Source organism: Ceratotherium simum, chromosome 32, assembly GCF_057802395.1.
Source record: "Ceratotherium simum simum isolate JZ-2026a chromosome 32, ASM5780239v1, whole genome shotgun sequence".
In the NCBI taxonomy this organism is placed as follows: Eukaryota; Metazoa; Chordata; class Mammalia; order Perissodactyla; family Rhinocerotidae; genus Ceratotherium; species Ceratotherium simum.
Window position 1 is genome coordinate 29,300,480 of NC_141931.1, and position 18,765 is coordinate 29,319,244.

The 18,765-nt window shown below is 36.8% G+C and overlaps 1 protein-coding gene across 1 annotated transcript; it reads left to right on the plus strand.

Moving 5' to 3' along the window:
- The first annotated feature begins 411 nt into the window (after nucleotides 1–411).
- On the plus strand, nucleotides 412–14,281 carry LOC147912995 (aldo-keto reductase family 1 member C23-like protein). Its single transcript, XM_087420915.1, has 9 exons — nucleotides 412–495; nucleotides 2,471–2,638; nucleotides 3,488–3,604; nucleotides 4,912–4,989; nucleotides 5,444–5,566; nucleotides 8,603–8,712; nucleotides 9,621–9,786; nucleotides 12,496–12,578; nucleotides 14,239–14,281. Exons 1-9 carry the CDS (start codon nucleotides 412–414, stop codon nucleotides 14,279–14,281), a joined length of 972 nt encoding a protein of 323 aa, XP_087277041.1.
- The last annotated feature ends 4,484 nt before the right edge of the window (nucleotides 14,282–18,765 follow it).

Genomic DNA, 18,765 nt, shown 5'->3' on the forward strand with positions numbered 1-18,765 from the left:
AATGATGTATGATCAAGAAGGGGCTTCATTATAGCAAAAACAGAAAAACAGATTAATATCTGGAGGTTTCTAGTCTAACATATGGTCAATAATTGCTCAGAAAATCTCTTGTAACAATTTACTATTGTACATGGATCATGAATGAAAAATTTACTATGCAAGAAACTAATGATTTCTTTATCATTATATAATAGTTTATTAAGTTTCTTCTTTGGTAAAACCAAACCAACAAGTAAACTGATTTCCCTTCTCTTCTCACTCTATGGCTTACTACTTTAACCTTGCTCCTCCTACAGTCTGTTTGATAACAGCTGGACTGTGGACCTGGGCATTACCCTGCTGTTATTACCACGTAACCTGTGAGGGTAGAAGAATAAATCAGAGTCTGCTTAGAGAGAGAAGCAACAGGCAATGGATCCCAAAGTCTGGCGTTTGGAACTAAATGATGGCCACTTCATTCCTGTACTGGGATTTGGAACCTATGCACTTGAAGAGGTAAAAATTGCGGTCGTGGGTTAGAGTATTCAAAAGAAAACAGACCTAACATGAGTGGAGGCTGACTTGGGTTGTCAAGACATTGAGTTTCTGTGTGATTCTTAGAGACTCACTTGGTTGTGGTAACCAGGCTAGAACAATTCCTTATACAAAGAGACAAAGTAGTCAGTGTTCACTCTGCATCAGGGTCTGACTGAGTGGTCGCCTACAGAATATTGTGGGGTTTCCTACAGTTTACATCTATTTCCCAGGTTGACAAAAGAAATGAAACTCAGTAGTCAAGAACACTGACTATCAACTGTCTTGCTTTGCAGATGATTACATAGGAGTGGTTTCTTGTTATATGTTTTGCATTCAAAAATTGTTTTCTGCCACAAACAAGACATGATATAGAGAATTATTTGTGGTAAAAGGTCCTGGGGATGAAGTGAATGACAAATGATGGGAGAGAGTTGCTGTTCTGCTGGTTGCCAAGCAATAAATACTCCAGCTGTGGTTTCCCTTGTACTTCTCCTCCTGCTTGGGAATTCTTCTCAAATGGAAAATATAATATCATTTGAGTGAATAATCTACAGTCCTCCAGGGCAAGGTTTCAATTCTCAGTCCTTGTTAATGTATTTTTGAATGAAGCAAATAGGTAGAGTTGGACTTTGGACATAAGAGGGAGCAAAGAGTAAAAGTCACTAGACAGGAAGCCAAAAGTTTGCCTGCCAATTTTGTCTTTAGACTAGTTGTATGACAAGGGAGTAATCCTTAAGCTTTGAGTTTCACTTTCTTATCAATAAAATAGAAAGAAATATTCAAAGAGACATTTTGGAGACAGATGACAGGACTTGTTTACTTTGTGGTGCAATGTGGGATAAAGGGGAGGGAAAGCTCATGGATACCACTGAAGATTCAGCTTCCATAACCCCCTGGATGCCCATGCACTAAGGAAAGAGCATGACCAGCAGAGGGCAGTTAGACCAAATATCTAGCTCCCAGCAACACCACTGAATAAAGAAACTTCTGAAATTCTTAAAAAGAAATGGAATATTATTCAGCCTTAAAACAGAAGGAAATCCTACCATTTGTAGCCATATTGATGAATTTGGAGGACATTATGCTAAGTGAAATAAGCCAGACACAGAAAGACAAATTTTGCATGATCCTACTTATATACGGAATCTAAAAATCTCAAACTCATAGAAGCAGAGAATAGAGTAGTTGTGACCAGTGACTGGAGAAGCCGGCAATGGGAAAAAAATGGGGAGATATTGGTCAAAGGATACAAACTGTCGGTTATAAGATGAATCAGTTCTGGAGAACTAATGTACAGCCTGTGGACTATAGTTAATAATAATGTATTATATTCTTGAGATTTGCTGAGAGTAAATCTTTAGTGTTCTCACAACACGCACAAAGAAGATAGCTATGTGGTGTGATAGGTATTTTAATTAGCTTCGTTGTGGTAATCATTTCACAATGTATACATATATGAAAAGATAACATTGTACAACTTAAACATATAAGTTCTAAATTTATATAAAATTTTTATTTAGCATGATCTGTGTAACTACACTGGTAGACGATTCTGAGGACCTATCACCTTGTTTCTTTAGATTTCCTTCCATGTACCTTTTCCCTTTGTTGATTTTGCTTAGGAACCTCTCACAATATAAATCATATCCATGTCTACAACTTTCTGCTGAATCCTGAGAGTTCTTTCAGCAAATCAGTGAAACTGGGGATGGTCTTGGGACCTTCAATGCTAGTGATGAAACAGTGATTGTCCAGGATTGAAGGGGTCCCTGAAACGCCCCACTTTTATTACTTACCGGGGGATACCAAGACAAACTGCCATGGGTTCCTCATCACACATGCAGAACTAACCTCACACATGAGGAAAAGTTGATTCTTGGGGAGGTCAAAGTTGTGCCTTAGCTCTCTCTCAATCATGTGTATATCCAACTACTACCTTTTGTTGATCATCTAGGTTCCTAAGAGCAAAGCTTTGGAGGACACTAAATTAGGTATAGATGCTGGGTTCCGCCATATCGATTGTGCTCATGTATACGGTAATGAAAAGGAAGTTGGTCTCGCTATCCGAAGTAAAATTGAAGATGGCACTGTGAAGAGGGAAGACATATTCTGCAATTCAAAGGTGCTGTGTATGTGGTGTGTGTGTGTGCACATGTGGGAACATGATTGTGTGGAGTTGAAAATTATATGGTGGGACCAGTAGTTGGTCTGTGAATTGTCCTTATTGGTAAAACTTTTGTCAAACATGATTGTGTGCTAAATTTAGTGTCAAAAAATGATGATAGCTTTCTCAGCAATGCCTTGTTCAAATTTTATGATGTTAAAATAAAGTCAATTTTCTTTTCTGAGCTTCACACCACATCAGTGTGATTTTGCGTGGACTACTGAATGAGGCAGAACTGTGATTAGATTATTGTTTTTCTTATCATCTTGGTGACTTATTAAAATTTCTTAACATTCTGAATCTCACTTCTCACCTCCGTCAATAGGAGACAGCAATATAAGAGGCACTATGTTTATTAAACAAGGTATAGCAATCGTGTCTTGTGTCCAGCAAATATTAATATGTTCAAAGCACTTTTTCCTTACAGTTATCTAAATAAAAGGAATATTACTTATACCCCATAGGATTGACTGTTTGATAGAGTTAGGCTATGTTTGTGAACTGCTTTGTAAACTGCATCAAACAGACTTCAGATGATGGGCATGGTTATTTTTTGATAACACGTTTTATCTCTTGGGTCATTTCCTTCCACTGTTAGTAGATGCACCAATGATAAATCCAAATAAATAATAGCATTTCTATGGGTAAGTCAGATTAATAGAGGACCCGAGAAGGAAAAAAGTATTTTTCCTCTGTGGTCATCAGTTTCCAACCAGTAGAAAAATGTCTAATTCTTAGGTGAAATAAGGGAAACAAAACGGACTGAAGTAGTAATCAAACACAACTTGCATTCTTTATCTTCTGCAGCTTTGGGTAACATTCCTTCAACCAGAGTTGGTCCGACCAGCCTTGGAACAGTCTCTGAAAAATCTTCAACTGGACTATGTCGATCTCTATATCATTCATTATCCAACAGCTCTGAAGGTTAGCAATTTGTATGGTCACACCTCTTTCACTTCTTGTGTCAGAATGTCCGTGAACTTTCATGGATGCCTGAATTAAGATTTTCCTTAAAAGTACGTAGGGATTATTACACTAGAGAATAATCCCCAAAATAATATTTCCTGATTATCTTTTTTATGTACTTTTTTCAATCCTTAATTTCCTTCCCACGCCTCCAGGAGAAGAATTCAACAATCTCAAGTCCTCTGTCTCAAAAACTTGAGGAAATGAAAGGAGGCATGTTCAACATGCAGCCCTGTCTATAATTCTTGAGTCTCTTGGGGATGTCACAAACACAGAGTTTCATACAGCTGTGATGAGCAATGAATCTGCCTTACACTTGCATGTAATGAATAGAGCACCTATCTAACCATTTCAAGTTGAAAGCAGATATAATGGTGTTCCCTCTGGGTGGGTCTAAATCTAGCAGCCTTCATAGAGACTTGCAAAACCTTGCCTATACTATTGGCTAGTTTCACAATGGAATTTTGTAGACTGCACTTAGCTATTAATGATTTTGTTATGTAGAATTCTTGATTTTCAGTTATAGAAAGCTACTCAAGCTATCCTATGCAAAAGAGTTTATTAGCCTATGTAAATGGGAAGTTTACATGGATAGCAATGGATAGGTTTAAGGATTTGGAATAGTCTTCAGAAATATCTCCTTTTCCCTATCCCTTAACTTTGCACTACTATTGGTTTGCTTTATTTTTGTTGCAACATTTTCTGTTGGTGGCAAACATGGCCTCGGGGCTGTTCAAGGGTCCTGGTCATGAACACTTCAGAGTGTCTCTGGATCTTCCAGCATCCATATTAACCAGGAAGAAAACCTTGACTCACTCCGTTTAGTTCATGTGTTTGCCCTTGGACCATCGAATGTTTAGAGAGATAAAGAATAGTGATTGTCCAGCTTGGGTCAAGATTTCAATAGTTGTTCTGGATATAAGTCTGTGTCACTTACTGTCATTCTCAGTGCAAGGGAGGCCTTTTGCAAGAAGAAAATATAGAGGGAAGACAAGGGTAACAGAAGTCACTATTAGTCACCTTTAGGACCTAGGAAAATGGTGTTTATAAAAATTTATAATAAGTGTTAGAGATTAGAGGAAGCTTGTTTCCTCAAGACACACTGTACAAATCCTTATGCAAATCTTTTTGCAAATACTCATGTAGAATGTTATACAACCTAACTCATGATGGTTTAATGTCTTGGCCCTAGAATTCCCTGGCAGCCTGACTAAGTATGGAGAAACTATTTTGTGACATCACTAAAATGGCTGCTTCTCTTCCAGCCAGGGGAGGAACTTTTTCCAGAAGATGAACATGGAAAAGCAATATTTGACACAGTGGATATCTGTGCCACGTGGGAGGTGAGTGCCCGAAGGAGAGACCACAGAGGATAAAGACAGAAGAAGAGGCTTTGGTTCATTTCTTCCACCTGTGAGAATGGGATATCTACCTTCACATTCAGCAATTCATAAACTTTAAAAGAACACGTATGCTGTAGTGGTGTGGAGGAAAACATTACTGAAATGTTTATAGAGAGGAGCCGAGGAGAAAAATTTGGCACAATGAAGATTGGCATCTCTTTCCTTCAATATATAATACTCTCTTATGTTTTTCTAAGGAGAAGACAGTAATTCTTATTCTTCTTGTCAATACATTCTTTCTCTGTTTAATTTACTACTTTTTCTCTTCTTGATAATCATGCCAATTGGCTTCATTGTCATTTCCTGACAGTCCATTTTAAGAGATTTTTCTTGCATTAATTCTTGATCTCTAGCCAACTGCACAAATGATTCTTCACCACCCCTTCCTCCCCAGGCCATGGAGAAGTGTAAGGATGCAGGACTGACCAAGTCCATTGGGGTGTCCAACTTTAACCGCAGGCAGCTGGAAAAGATCCTGAACAAGCCAGGGCTCAAGTACAAGCCCGTCTGCAACCAGGTGAGCCTCCTTGGCCTCCTCTCCTTTCTGTTCTTCATCTCCTCCTTCTTGCACTACTGCCAGATGTCTATTTGGCCTCCCCTACTGTTCATCCTTTTTTTATGGAATAGGTGATTCTAGAGAGCAGAGCCTCTGCCTAGATGGGTGTAAATAGAACCCATAATTGTGTCTCTGCTGTGTAAAGTCAGTGAAAAAAGTGGCAATATCTTAGTATTTACTTGTGCATATAAATTTAGGGAAAGTAGAAAAGGTGATAGAGGCCTGGATTTTTTAGCGGACCTTAGAGGAAAGGTGACATTCCCCTGAGCTCTAGAAGATGTCCAAAGAAGGGACAGTTGAAAGTGATTTGGATGGAATTATGTACAGAAAGGAAGGACATGAAAATGTGGAATGATTAGTAAATAAAGAAGGATTGAAAATAAGATGAAGTAGGTGTCAGGCGTTGGTGTGTGGTTTGGATGCCTGAATCCTTTGTCTTGGTATCTCTGCTCTCAGAGGTCTTTAAATAGGAAGCATAGATACAAGAGAAACGAACTGGAGAAGGGAAAGTCATCCAGGCTAGAGGGATGTTTTATGGTGATACTAATAGTGGGCAAAATCATCACTCAGGAACGTTTAGCAGACCTTGTGATTTACTCAGTCTGTTTCTTCTTGATTTCTACTCTTAAATTAACTCTTTAGACACATTATACTGTGTCTGATTCTGTGCTCTTACATTTTTTCGTTTTATTTTTATTTTATTATGGTAAGAAAACTTAATGTGAGATCTACCCTCTTAACAAATGTTTAAGTATACAATACAGTTGTTAACTATGGGGACAATGTTGTACAGCAGATCTCTAGAACTTATTCATCTTGCAGAATTGAGACTTCATGACCACAATTAACAACTCCTGATTTCTCCCTGCTTCCAGCCCCTGGCAACCACCATTCTGCTTTCTGATTCTATGAGTTTGACTATTTTAGATTCCTCATAAAACCAGTATCATGTAGTACTTGTCCTTCTGTGAATGTCTTATTTCATTTACCATAATGTCCTCAAGATATAATTTGGAGTCAAGGAGTAAGCATCTTTGATTGGAAATTGTGGCTAATAATATTCAAGAATTTGACATATAGTGTTCTAGCACTATTGATTTCCAATTATACATATTAAAACATTCATGTGATTCTACTATTAGTTTTACTCTCAATTTTCATGAAAATTTTCAGACATTCAGAGAAGGTAAGACGGTGATAGAGAACATATATGTTTTCTCTCATATATTCAAAATTTCTCACATTTTGCCACGTTGTCAAATATATGTTTTATATATAGATCTATCAGAATACACATATGTAATATTTTGCTGACCATCTTCAAAGTAAGCTGTAGACATAACAATTTACCCTTACAGAAGTCAGAAAGCTTATGGTCTAGTATCCAATCCACATTCAATCCTCAGTATGGTTTTCCCAATCCCTTTTATAGATCTTCTTTTGTAGTAAGGAACTGACTGTGCCCCACATATTACGTTCAGTTGTGTGTCTTAAGCTTTCTTAACCTAAAATGGTCACTCAACCCTTTTTTTGCCATGACATCCAGACAGATTTTTGTTGAGTATTCTGGGTTTACCCAATGATTATCTTGTGATGTTAATTAACTTGTTTCTCTATTCCTAGTTTCTGTAAATTAGAAGTTAAATATGAATACCTTATTATATTAAGGTTAAACATTTTTGGCAAGAAAATGTCCTTTGCGTGCTGTGCTCCTCAAATTGCACTCCAGTAGGAAGCCTGTCATGACAAGTTGTCCCACTACGGAAGAAGTTAGTTTTCCTCCTGGTTAAGCTAATGGTAGCCATGTCTTTTCTTTGTAAATGTGTATTTTCCCCTTTGAAATTACCTAACAATCTGTTAGGTGATAATTGTCATCAGGGGAAGTCACATTGTCCCCAAGTTCTCATGATGGTTGAGTAGCCATCAATGATTTAACCCTGATTCAGTAATGTCATTGGGATTTGTAAATAATTATTTTAATTTTAAACACTCTCTTATATTGTTTTTACCTGACATTTATTGTAAACAGAAAATTCCCTCATCAACTCAGGATAAAATACAATTATTCCTATAAGGCAGGGTAAAAAATTAATTCTTTCCCTTTAATTATCAATGTTCTGAAAGAGCAGTTACTGTAATAATCTCCCCCACTCTCTCACATCACTATGAACTATGAACTTGTGGATTTTTATTGACTCTATGTGTTACAATTGCTTTTAGCTAGTATTCCCTTTGATGCTCAAATCTAACCAATGTCACCAGTGGGATCCCATCACACTGGTTATTTTGTCCTTCAGAGGTCCCTTCATGAGTCTTCGAGTAATTTCTTCCTTTCTGACTCAAATTGATGTCCAAGGCTCAAACAGTTCTTTTTTTTTTTGTCTCAGGTCTGGAATTAGCCGTGTCTCATTATAGTGTACAATGGTATTGAGTAACCACGATCCGGTCCGTAGAGTCTCTTGTTCTCAGGAATGTCATTTTTTTTTTCCTTTTTTTACTCTCTTAGGGAACACACATATATTTTTTTTAAAAAATCATTACCTAATGTTTCTATTTCCAGTTTAGATGTAATGTTATACAGTTTTTTTTTTTTTTTTTGAGGAAGATCAGCCCTGAGCTAACATCCATGGTAATCCTCCTCTTTTTGCTGAGGAAGACCGGCCCTGAACTAACATCTTTTGCCAATCCTCCTCCTTTTTTTCCCTTTTTCTCCCCAAAGCCCCAGTAGATAGTTGTGTGTTGTAGTTGCACATCCTTCTAGTTGCTGTATGTGGGACGCCACCTCAGCATGGCCGGAGAAGCAGTGCGATGGTGTGTGCCCAGGATCCAAACCCAGGCTGCCAGTAGCAGAGCACACACTCTTAACCACTAAGCCACGGGGCCAGCCCCCATTATACAGTTTTTTTATTCAACTTTTTTTTTCCTTTTAAACTTTCTCTTTCATATAATACTACTATTTCATTTAATCTGACACTTTTCTATCTTGGCATTCTACAGGTGGAATGTCATCCTTATCTCAACCAAAGCAAACTGTTGGATTTCTGCAAATCAAAAGATATCGTCCTAGTTGCCTATGGTGCCTTGGGAACCCAACGTCCAAAACAATGGTAATTAAGACAGCAGGCAGTTTAAGTAAAACAATCTTTTTGATATAATATTTCTAATAATACCATTCTCACTTTTCTGGAATTAACTCTCAACTGGCTTGGAGAGAGAGGGGAGGGATGGATGAAATCCTTCCACTTTATCATTCCATCACACAGCCTATGCTTTTACATTATATGTGTTGGGTTTTAGATTAATCAATAACAAATGTCTGCATTAAAATATATGCAATCCAAAAGTTGAGGCAAAAGATGTAAGCTTAAGTCATGATTTAGATATTTATTAACTAACACATTTCTATTAATAGACTCTCTAAGCCTTATTTAATTTATGTCTAAACTCAGGATAATATTATTTAATTCTCAGATTTATCATGATAGAAAAAATTACAATCTGAAACATTTTTGTAAACTTCTATAGAAATATTGCACACTATAAGTAATGATAAAATGAATAGTTCTCTTTTGGGGACTACTCAATATTTATTAATATCTTAGAAAAGTTAAAATAAAAGGTATCCATGTTTTCCCATTCTCTTTCTTCTCTCGTACTCTGGTTCTTACTTTGAGGGCTATGATCAGAAAAGAAAGACAGCCACTGAGAAGTAAAACAGAAAAAATCCATGATTTGGAAGCACAGGTCTGAACTCAAGCATGCATCAAAATGACTGGGGGGCTTGTAAACCTAGATTGCTGGGTGTTGCACCTGAGTTTCTGAATCAGTTGGTCTTGGGTGAAGCCATGGAATTTGCCTTCCTAACAAATTCCCAGATGATAGCAATGCTTCTGGTTCAGGGACCACATTTTGAGAAGCACTGGTCTAGAGTGTACATACTGCATCTGTTTGGCAAGCCTCCTAACAAAGTGAATACTGAGTCTCTGGTCTTCAGCACTTCTGCATTTCTTTCCAGGGTGGACCAGAGCTCCCCGGTTCTCTTGGAAGATCCAGTTCTTTGTGCCATGGCAAAAAAGTATGAGCGAACTCCAGCTCTGATTGCTCTTCGCTACCAGATACAGCGTGGGGTTGTGGTCCTGGCCAAGAGTATCAATGAGAAGCAGATGAAGGAGAACATGCAGGTGATGAGTGAGGCTGTGAGCATAGGGCTCCTAAAGAATATCCTTCACATGTGTTCTTCTTTGTAAGGCTCTTAAGACATCTTTGGGACCAGATGAGTTACCTGTTATTTCCCAAGCATGCATGCCTTAGGTGTATTCCCACTGGTTTTCTCCTGCTGTGGCAACAGGAGAGGCAGCAAGACTGGAAGGAATTAAGATTTGACAGAAAACAGATTGTAGTTCCCACATTGTCTGCAGGTACTCTATTGCCCTGTGCAAATGACAACTCATTTTCTTCATTCCAAAATGAGGGAACTGAATTAGGTGATTTTCTTAGTTTGTTTGAAATGTTATAAGAAAGTATAACAGATTGTGTGTTTTATGAGAACCAGAAATTATTTTATCACAGTTACAGAGGCTAGAATTTGAGATCAGGGTTCCAGGATGGTGTGTGATGGCTCTCTTCTGGGTCATAGACTTCTCCCTGTTTTCTATCAGAGTAGAAGGGGCAAGGGAGCTCTTTCAGGTCTCTTTTATGAGGGCATTAATCCCATTCAAGAGGGCTTGACCATCACGACCTCATCACAAAAGACCCCCATTTCTAAAACCATCAGAGTGGGGATTAGGTATCCAACATAGGAATTTGGGGGCCACATAAACGTCAGACTATAGCAGAGATCTCCAGTCTCCAAATCTTTGTGGTTTTAGTCTGCATTTCCTTGAATACTAATGTAGTTTCATTTTCATGTAAATGTTCTCCTTGAATTTTCACTTTGTGACATGTCTCATTGAAGTCTGTCCATTTTTATTAACTTGTCTATTTATTTATGTATAGAGAGACTATTATTATATCATTAGCTACAGCTGCACAATGAACTATCCCCAGTTTAGAGGTTTAGAACAAAAGCCATTTATTTAGCTCATGATTCTCTGGTTTGACAACTATCCTGGGCTCAACCAAGCAGTTCTCTTCTTGGCTGGGCTCTCTCATGTATTTGCCGTTAAATGCAGAGCAACCAGGCAGCTCTGCTTTAGGGGGTTGACTTGGCTGCTGTCAGAGGTGTGTAAACTCTGTTCCATATAATTTTTCATATAGTTGGCTAGACTATAGCCAACTAGCCTGTTCTTCATCTCATCACAATGACATGATCCCAAGGCAGTGAGTGGATACTTGCAAAGCCCTTTCATGTTTAGGCTCAGAACAAACTCACCACTACTTCTGGCAAATTGTCTTGTCCAGTGCAAGTTACAGGCCAGGCCAGATTCAAGGAGTAAACAATCTTGCAAAAGAGTCTTTGTCTTTTCATTCATTCAAAAAATCAAAAAATTATTTTTTAGTATGATGTGAAAATGGACCCAAATATGTATATGTTTAAACGGAAATCCAAACGTTCATATTTTCCAAAAGATTTTCATTGTCATCTCTGTCATATATCAAATGACCCTCAGTCCATTTCTGGCCTCTCTCTTCTATTCAACTACTTGCTTTTCTATACTGTCTAATTATAGTGGAAAATAAGTCTTGCTTTTCAAAATGGTAAAATTTGTACTCCATTTCCTTTTCTTCATTAAGAATGTCTTGACTATTCTTCACTAGCTGTTCTTTTATGTAAAATATAGTATCACTTCTCAACATCCATGTAAAGTAAATGTGTAAGTCTTTGGTACATATTGCATTGAAACTGTAGATCAATTTGGAGAAAACTGGCTTCCTTACAATACTGAGACTTCCAATTCAAAATTATGCTATGAATATTTATTTAGATAGGTGTTATTTATATATTTTTAATAAAATTTGTAGATATCTCCACAAAAGTATTTACATAATCCTTTTGTTAGATTTATTCATAGATAACTAGTATGTTTGAGATCATTTTGATAATTTTTCCTAACTTTCCATTGTGAAGTTTTTCAAAGGTACAGGAAAGTTGAAAGAATAACACAATAAATGCCTTACTTGGATTCATCAATTGTGAAATTGTTGACATTGTATCTGCTATCTATCTATCTATCTATCTATCTATCTATCTTTCTATCTATCTATCGATGTATCTATCTATCTATCCATGTACCTATCTACCTATCTGTCTATGGTCTATCTAGATAACTTCTCTATCTTCCACTATCTTGGATTATTAGTATGGATTGACGGATTTACTTGGTTCAACATGTTATCCATTACTGACATTCTTTTTGATACTTAAAGTGTCCCAGATTTAGACAGTGACATCCTCTTCTAGCCAGTTACTACGTCCATTGATCATGACATCATTATTATTTGGACAATTATTGGTTTAAATTATCTTGAAAAAGATTTTTTCCCATACTCACTGTTCATTGATGGCATATAGAAATCCATCTGTATTCATCAAAATTACTAAATTATCTGTTGTATTTTTATAATTTATCTCTAGATTCTTCTGGGTCTTCTAGGTATGTGACCCTAACTCTTTGAATAACGCCAGCTTTGTTCCCTCAGTTTTTTAAAAGTTCTCCTTATTGTCTGTAGTCTTTGAAGTTTCAATATATTATTTCCAGGGATGGATTTCTATTTAATTATGCCCTGACATTATATGACGGGACTATTTTGCTTGACGTCTTTAAAAAATTTGGGAAAATTTAAGACATTTGAATGTTGCCTCTGCACCATTCAGTCTGATTTGCTTGGATGTTCCAGATTGGCAGTCATGCAATCTATAAATCATAAAAATCTTTCTTCTTCTGTGATAGGTTTTTGAATTCCAGTTAACTTCAGAGGACATGAAAGTCCTAGACGGTCTAAACCGCAACCTTCGATATCTTCCTTTGCACATGTAAGTGACTTTGTTAAATATGTTTGCCTCAATTTATTTTCTGATAATGACTGTATGATGACTGTTAAAATTTATATCCATACCAGGAAGACACAGGACAGTTTGAGTCAGGGACGAGACAGGAAATTTCTGGAATCTTGTCCAGACTCAGTCCCAAGCTTTCGTCACTGACACAGCAGGGTGAGAAGACTGGGGTCAGCTTGGATCTACACACATATGTCCCGCCCTCATCAATCCATGTAACTTTCCAAGGATCTCCATATCATTACTGAATCTACATCTTCCACATACACCTCCCATTTCTACAGCAATCTGGTGGATATCACCATTGTAGCCTAATTCAATATTTCCCAAGCGGTTTATCATCTTCTTCTCCCAACTTCTCAATTCATTGTCAATTAAAGGATTCACCATCAAGCTTATGGTCAACATCAGAAATTCCCAACACCCCATATGGGATCTTGATGAGATCACACCAAGTTTATGTCCTTCAATATATCTTCCTTTGCTTTCACTGCATGTTTTTTCAGTACCCAAGCACTGCATTTACCTCAAGAAAGGCTGGCCTTGTAGGGTCCATAAGAATTCTTGATTTAGATTTTCTGAAACATGGAGATCCCAATACAGAGGATAAAGTTTTCAAGAAGAGAGATTTAAACCAAAGGAAGAGTGTAGAGGCAAAAGCACAATTATGGAGAGAATTTATAGCCACCAAAAGATCTTTACTGTTCTTTCATGCTCTAAGATTCTGGAATTTTGAGAAAAGACTTTCATTATATGTGAGGGAAAGGGAGGAATGCACATTCCTTCTGCCTTGGAAAATTTTAATTCATAATAGTGACAAACGTGATAATGTATGGAAAGGGATTAGCATAATGGCAAGTTGTGAATACTCAAAATTTGGTAGATATATTTTTATCCTTGCTAATATATTTATTAATATAGAGACAAATGAAGAATAAGATAGGGAAATAATGCAGAGAGATACAGAGAGTGGTAATCAATTAATAATTCTTACAGTTAGTTAGATATTTTAATACTAACCAAGCATTTTTATATCACTTTATATTTGGCTTAACTGAATAGAGATCTTCTTACTATACAGTAAGCTCCCTGGACATGGGACCCAATTTTTACATGACATTCTTTCCATTTCAGGGTCTAACTGGATATGTTGTATGTTCTAGGCAGTTATTATATAAATAATTAATTTAGAAAATGGAAGTGAAATTGCATTCAGTACCCTGTGTCACCCTAAAGTATTTATTAGTTCCAAGCATGTGACTGGACTTGTCCAGTTCAAAACAAGGCAGAATCAATCTCTTCTTCCACTGAGGATTTGAAATAAGAAATGACAGGCTATCTTGTTCTTCATTGACAGATATATCTTGGGTGGGGGGAACATATTTGAATATTTGACTCTGCATCTTATATGTACTAAGTTCTGGCATGGAATATTATTTTAATAATTTGATTATTATTATTATTTTTAAATTATTATAAAGTCATGTTTGTGAAAGAAAGAAAGGCAGACATCACACCAAGTCAGGAAATAAAAATGTTTAACTTTACCCTAATGACAGCTCCATGGAAGTCACTTCTCTATCACCCTAGAAACTAGTCGTTGAACTCATATGTGCATTGTTCTTTCTCATTTTAGTGCTACTGAGCACCCTGAGTATCCATTTTCTGATGAATATTGACATGGAGGCCTTTGTCCTGACTTCTACCAGAAGCCCTGCCTGTGGATAGTGAGGCGGGAATCATATCAGATGTAGGTGATCAGACATCGCATCGTGGGTCCCATCCATGCTGCTTAGCAGCTCATAGTGAGCTAGACTTAAGTCCACAGGTCAGGAAGGAAAGGCACTCAATTTTTGTCACTTTCTGTAAAAATTAAAGATTTTTTCCCCTAAAGTCTCTTACCTACTCCAGTCTCTATTTTGTATATTTTCTTTCCTTCTGACTCATTAGAGCCAAAACCTGATTTACATAGAGTTTGGGGGGGTGAAATAGAAGACAATAACAGCAATTTTATAGACATTTCTAGAGGAGGTGGGTAGAGTTTTCAGATTCTAGGGAAGTAGTAGTTATCAGGTATGTATCAGTCAGTGTTCCTTTAGAACTTCGAAGAAGAAGAGGACACATTGCATATGGTCTGGAAGGTTAGGCACATATTGAAATGATGACCAGCAATACATAGACCCCCTTACAGCAGCTCAGGGGATCAGAGATCCAGGAAATCCCAGAGTGAGTTATCCCTTTGGCAGGGCTGGCCCAGGAGGTGGGAGAGGAACCAGCCTGGAAGGATGATTAGTATTCAGACATACAGAAAATCTAGGAGGAGGGAGTTGAACATATATCTGTTTGGGGAACTTTGGAAAATACCTCTTTGCTGCTTCTTTTCTGTAGATAAAAAGGAACTTTCCACAGTTTTACCAAAAACCTGAGCTAAGAGTCAGGACTAGACTGCCTTGTGTGCCCAGGAAACAGTAATGAGTTTGCTAGGTTGTAGCTGGGCAGGAATTCAAAGAAACAACTGACTGATCAAATCACCTGAACATTAACTCCATGTCTATCATATTGTCTCAGGTTCAAAAATATTTTAATTTGATATACTTGATCTTTTTAAATGTCTCAAAAACAAAGCAAGGCACACATACTAATACAAAACACAAAATTTTCCTAAGCCAAGTATTTTCTGTAAAGCCAATATAACATGGTGACTATATTTAGAAATTCCAATTCTTCTAAATTTTCAAACATCATTTCAAAATATATTCATGCAAAATAGCACAATGCTTACAATATTTGTTATCTTTTAGGAACCTCTTTTAAAAAATACCTTTATTCTCTGCAATTTTTAGCAGTACAAACTTAATCATATAAATATAAGGAACCAGATTTGCATCTCAGACCACTTTGTTAAAATTTGGGGCAATCAAGAACAAAACAGGGACAATCACAGAATTTTGAGACTGACAGTTGTTCAGGACCCGGGTAGAATTTCTAACACCTCTACCTGCAACTGTTGCTTCCTCTCATGACCACATTCATCTGTCATAACCACTGGGCTTTCCAAAACCATGCTCTTCAGCTGGGAACTAACAAACATGCTGTGCAATCTACAGTCTTTCCTAAGGTGATTCATCCCTTAAATTAGAAGAAGCCATATACGTTCTCAGATTTTACTTCACATTATATGACTGTAGCATAAACTTATGCTGTTAAGAACTCGTCCATAATTATTGGGATTGAATCATTTTGGTAGGCTGCAATTGTACCCTTTTTATTTTTTATAGTGTCCCCTTGAACATTTTTTTAGTCAATTTATTAAAATTCATCTTAAAAAACTGCCCCCAAGGAAGATTAGTGTTTATGACAAAGGTGACCAAGTAAACTGCCTAGGCCTGCTGCAGGCAGGAAAAATAAAAGGAGAACATGCAAAGGCTCAAGAAACTGTATTGTCAAATAAACTCAGAACTGTTCACAAAAGAGAGCCAAATTTTAATAATATTGAAAAAGCTAGAGTGCCAGTTTCTGGTCTCACAAGTAAAGACCTTGGAAGTCAAGGTTTCTATGCTCATAACAAGAAAAAAAGATAAACAAACTAAAAATCAACTCTCCCTATATTCATTAGAAAATTGAAGTCACAGGGCAAAATTCAGACTCAAAAATTGGATAGACAGGTAGATACGGAGAATCAAGACTTATTGGTAGCAGGAGAATAACAAATTGAGAGCACTGACATTACTCAATTTCAAGGATTTCTAGAAAGCTATAGATATCAAGTCAGGGTGCTCTTGGTGAAAGTACAGAAAAATTGGTAAATGGAACAGAATAGGGAGCCCAGACATAGACCCACTCAAATAGAGTTAACTGATCTTTGACAGAAGAGCAAAGGCAATCCAATGGAGAGAGAATAGTCTTTTCACCAAATGGTGCTGGAAAAACTAGACATCCTCATGCAAAAAATTTAACCTAGACTCAAAACCTTCCACATTAAGTTAACCCAAAATAAATTATAGACCTAAATGTAAAATGCAAAACAATAAAATGAGAAGATAAAATAAATGAAAATCTAGATGACATTGGGCATGGTGATGACTTTTAGACACATCAAATGTCCCATCCACATAAGAATCAAACTGTTAGACTTCATGAAAATAAAATAAAATTCTGCTCTGTGAAAGACACTGTACAGAGAATGAAAAGACAAGCCACAGACTGAGAAAATACTTGCAAAACTATATCTAAAAAAGGATCAGTATCCAAAATATTCAATGAACTCTTAAAACTCCAAAGTAATAAAACAAACAACACAATATAAAAATGAGTAAAAGATCTGAACAGACACTTAACCAAAGAAGATGTCCAGACGTCAAATAAACGTATGAAAATTTGCTCAACATCATTTGTCATTACGGAATAGCAAATTTAAAAAAATGAGATAGCATTACACAACTATTAGAATGGGAAATTCAATGTTGGCTCATCAGTTGTCATAAACATCCCACAGTAATGTAAAGTGCTAGTAATAGTGAAAATGAGGGCTGGTGGTGGAGGGAGGAGAGACCCCTAGGGGAATTCTCTGTCCTTTATGTGCAATTTTTCTGTAACTCCAAAACTACTCTAAAAAGTAAATCTTTTCATAAGAATAAAACATATATGTTCCAATATTTATTCCTTCTAACGGTTTATTCCCATTAATTTAAAAAAAGGTTTTAGCGCCTACTAAGAGTCAGATTTTGTGGCTGTCTCATGACATAACTATTAAAGGATCTGATATACATGTAGTCAAGATGTTGGTGCTTCTAACAGTTCTGAGGTCTGTGAAGGTTAACTGGAACAGGATATGAGGTCATTCTCCGGTCAGCACCTACATCTTAGTGAACCAGGTTAGCAGGTTGCCAGGCTTAATCACATGGGATCATGTGGAGTCATTTTGCAGAAACTGGTTTCCAATGTAGTATTTCCTTTATAAGAAAAGTAAAATCAGACCTCAAGGGACCGTCCACCTCTGTGAGTTGACCTGCTTATCTCTGCAGGTTTTCGGCTGCTCTCCTAAACGAGGCAGACATGTTCTCCTAGGCAGACGTTTTCTGCCTGCATGGAATTTGGAGATGCCAAAATTCTTTCATAATCTGCTCAGCAAAGTAATGATTTCATTCCATACTGGCTTGCAGTAGCACAAAGGTAAGGAGCAGATAAATATTCCCTGGGCCTATAGGAAGGTTCAGAGACAGAGCTTGAGACAGTGTGGTCTGTGAATGGCACCTATGCCCAGGGTAGACTGCAAGAACAATCTTGTAGTTGTAGAACTGAGCCAACGGGGCAAAGTGATAATGTCTGCATCGTCTTCTGTGGAATTGAAGCTGTTAAAAATAGTCCATGCCAGTAAGAGCCCATGGAAATTGCAATTCCAAACAGAAACAGGTTGAGAAATCATGGAATTTCTTACAGAGATTCAGTTAAGATACTCAGAATAAAAGGCCAAATAGTTATACCAATATTGGTCTATTTAGCATCAATGTTAGGAAGCTTGGCATTCAGAAGAAAGAGTGTAATCATCCCGAATCCTAACCTAATATCACAAACTACTAGAGTTACCACATGCTTCTCAAATCGAAAATAACAAAGCAAACAAGGAAATCTACCACCACTACAAAGAACCAAAAGACACAACAAATAGGGAAAATCACACAAGAAGAGATAAAAATAATGGAGTCATTTGATCATGGCATGAAAATAATTTGGGTTAGCACTCTCAAAGGAATTAAGAAGAGACAAATATTTATGAAAGGAGAAAGCAACAAAATAAGTAAGAAAATATGGATGGGAGAAAACTAATTGGAAGTCTTATGAAAAATAAACTATTAGAACAAAAAAGGAAAACCTCAATAGATGCAATAAACAGGAGACTAGACACAAGAGCTATGAATTCTTATTTAAATTAGTGATTGCTTTTAGAACCTACTTGATGTCTCTTTATATAGCAAAGCCAATTACAACAGTACATGCTGATGTCTTCCAGGTAAAAAGGGTCAAACAGTGCTATTTTTCCACTAATTTTTTTTTTCCTCTATAGCTTTTCAGTATTTACCTTCAATTGTTAAGCAATATTTACAAATCTATAGGCTTCTTCCTTTACATAACTCTATATAAGTTTCAAGTTTCAATCTCACTC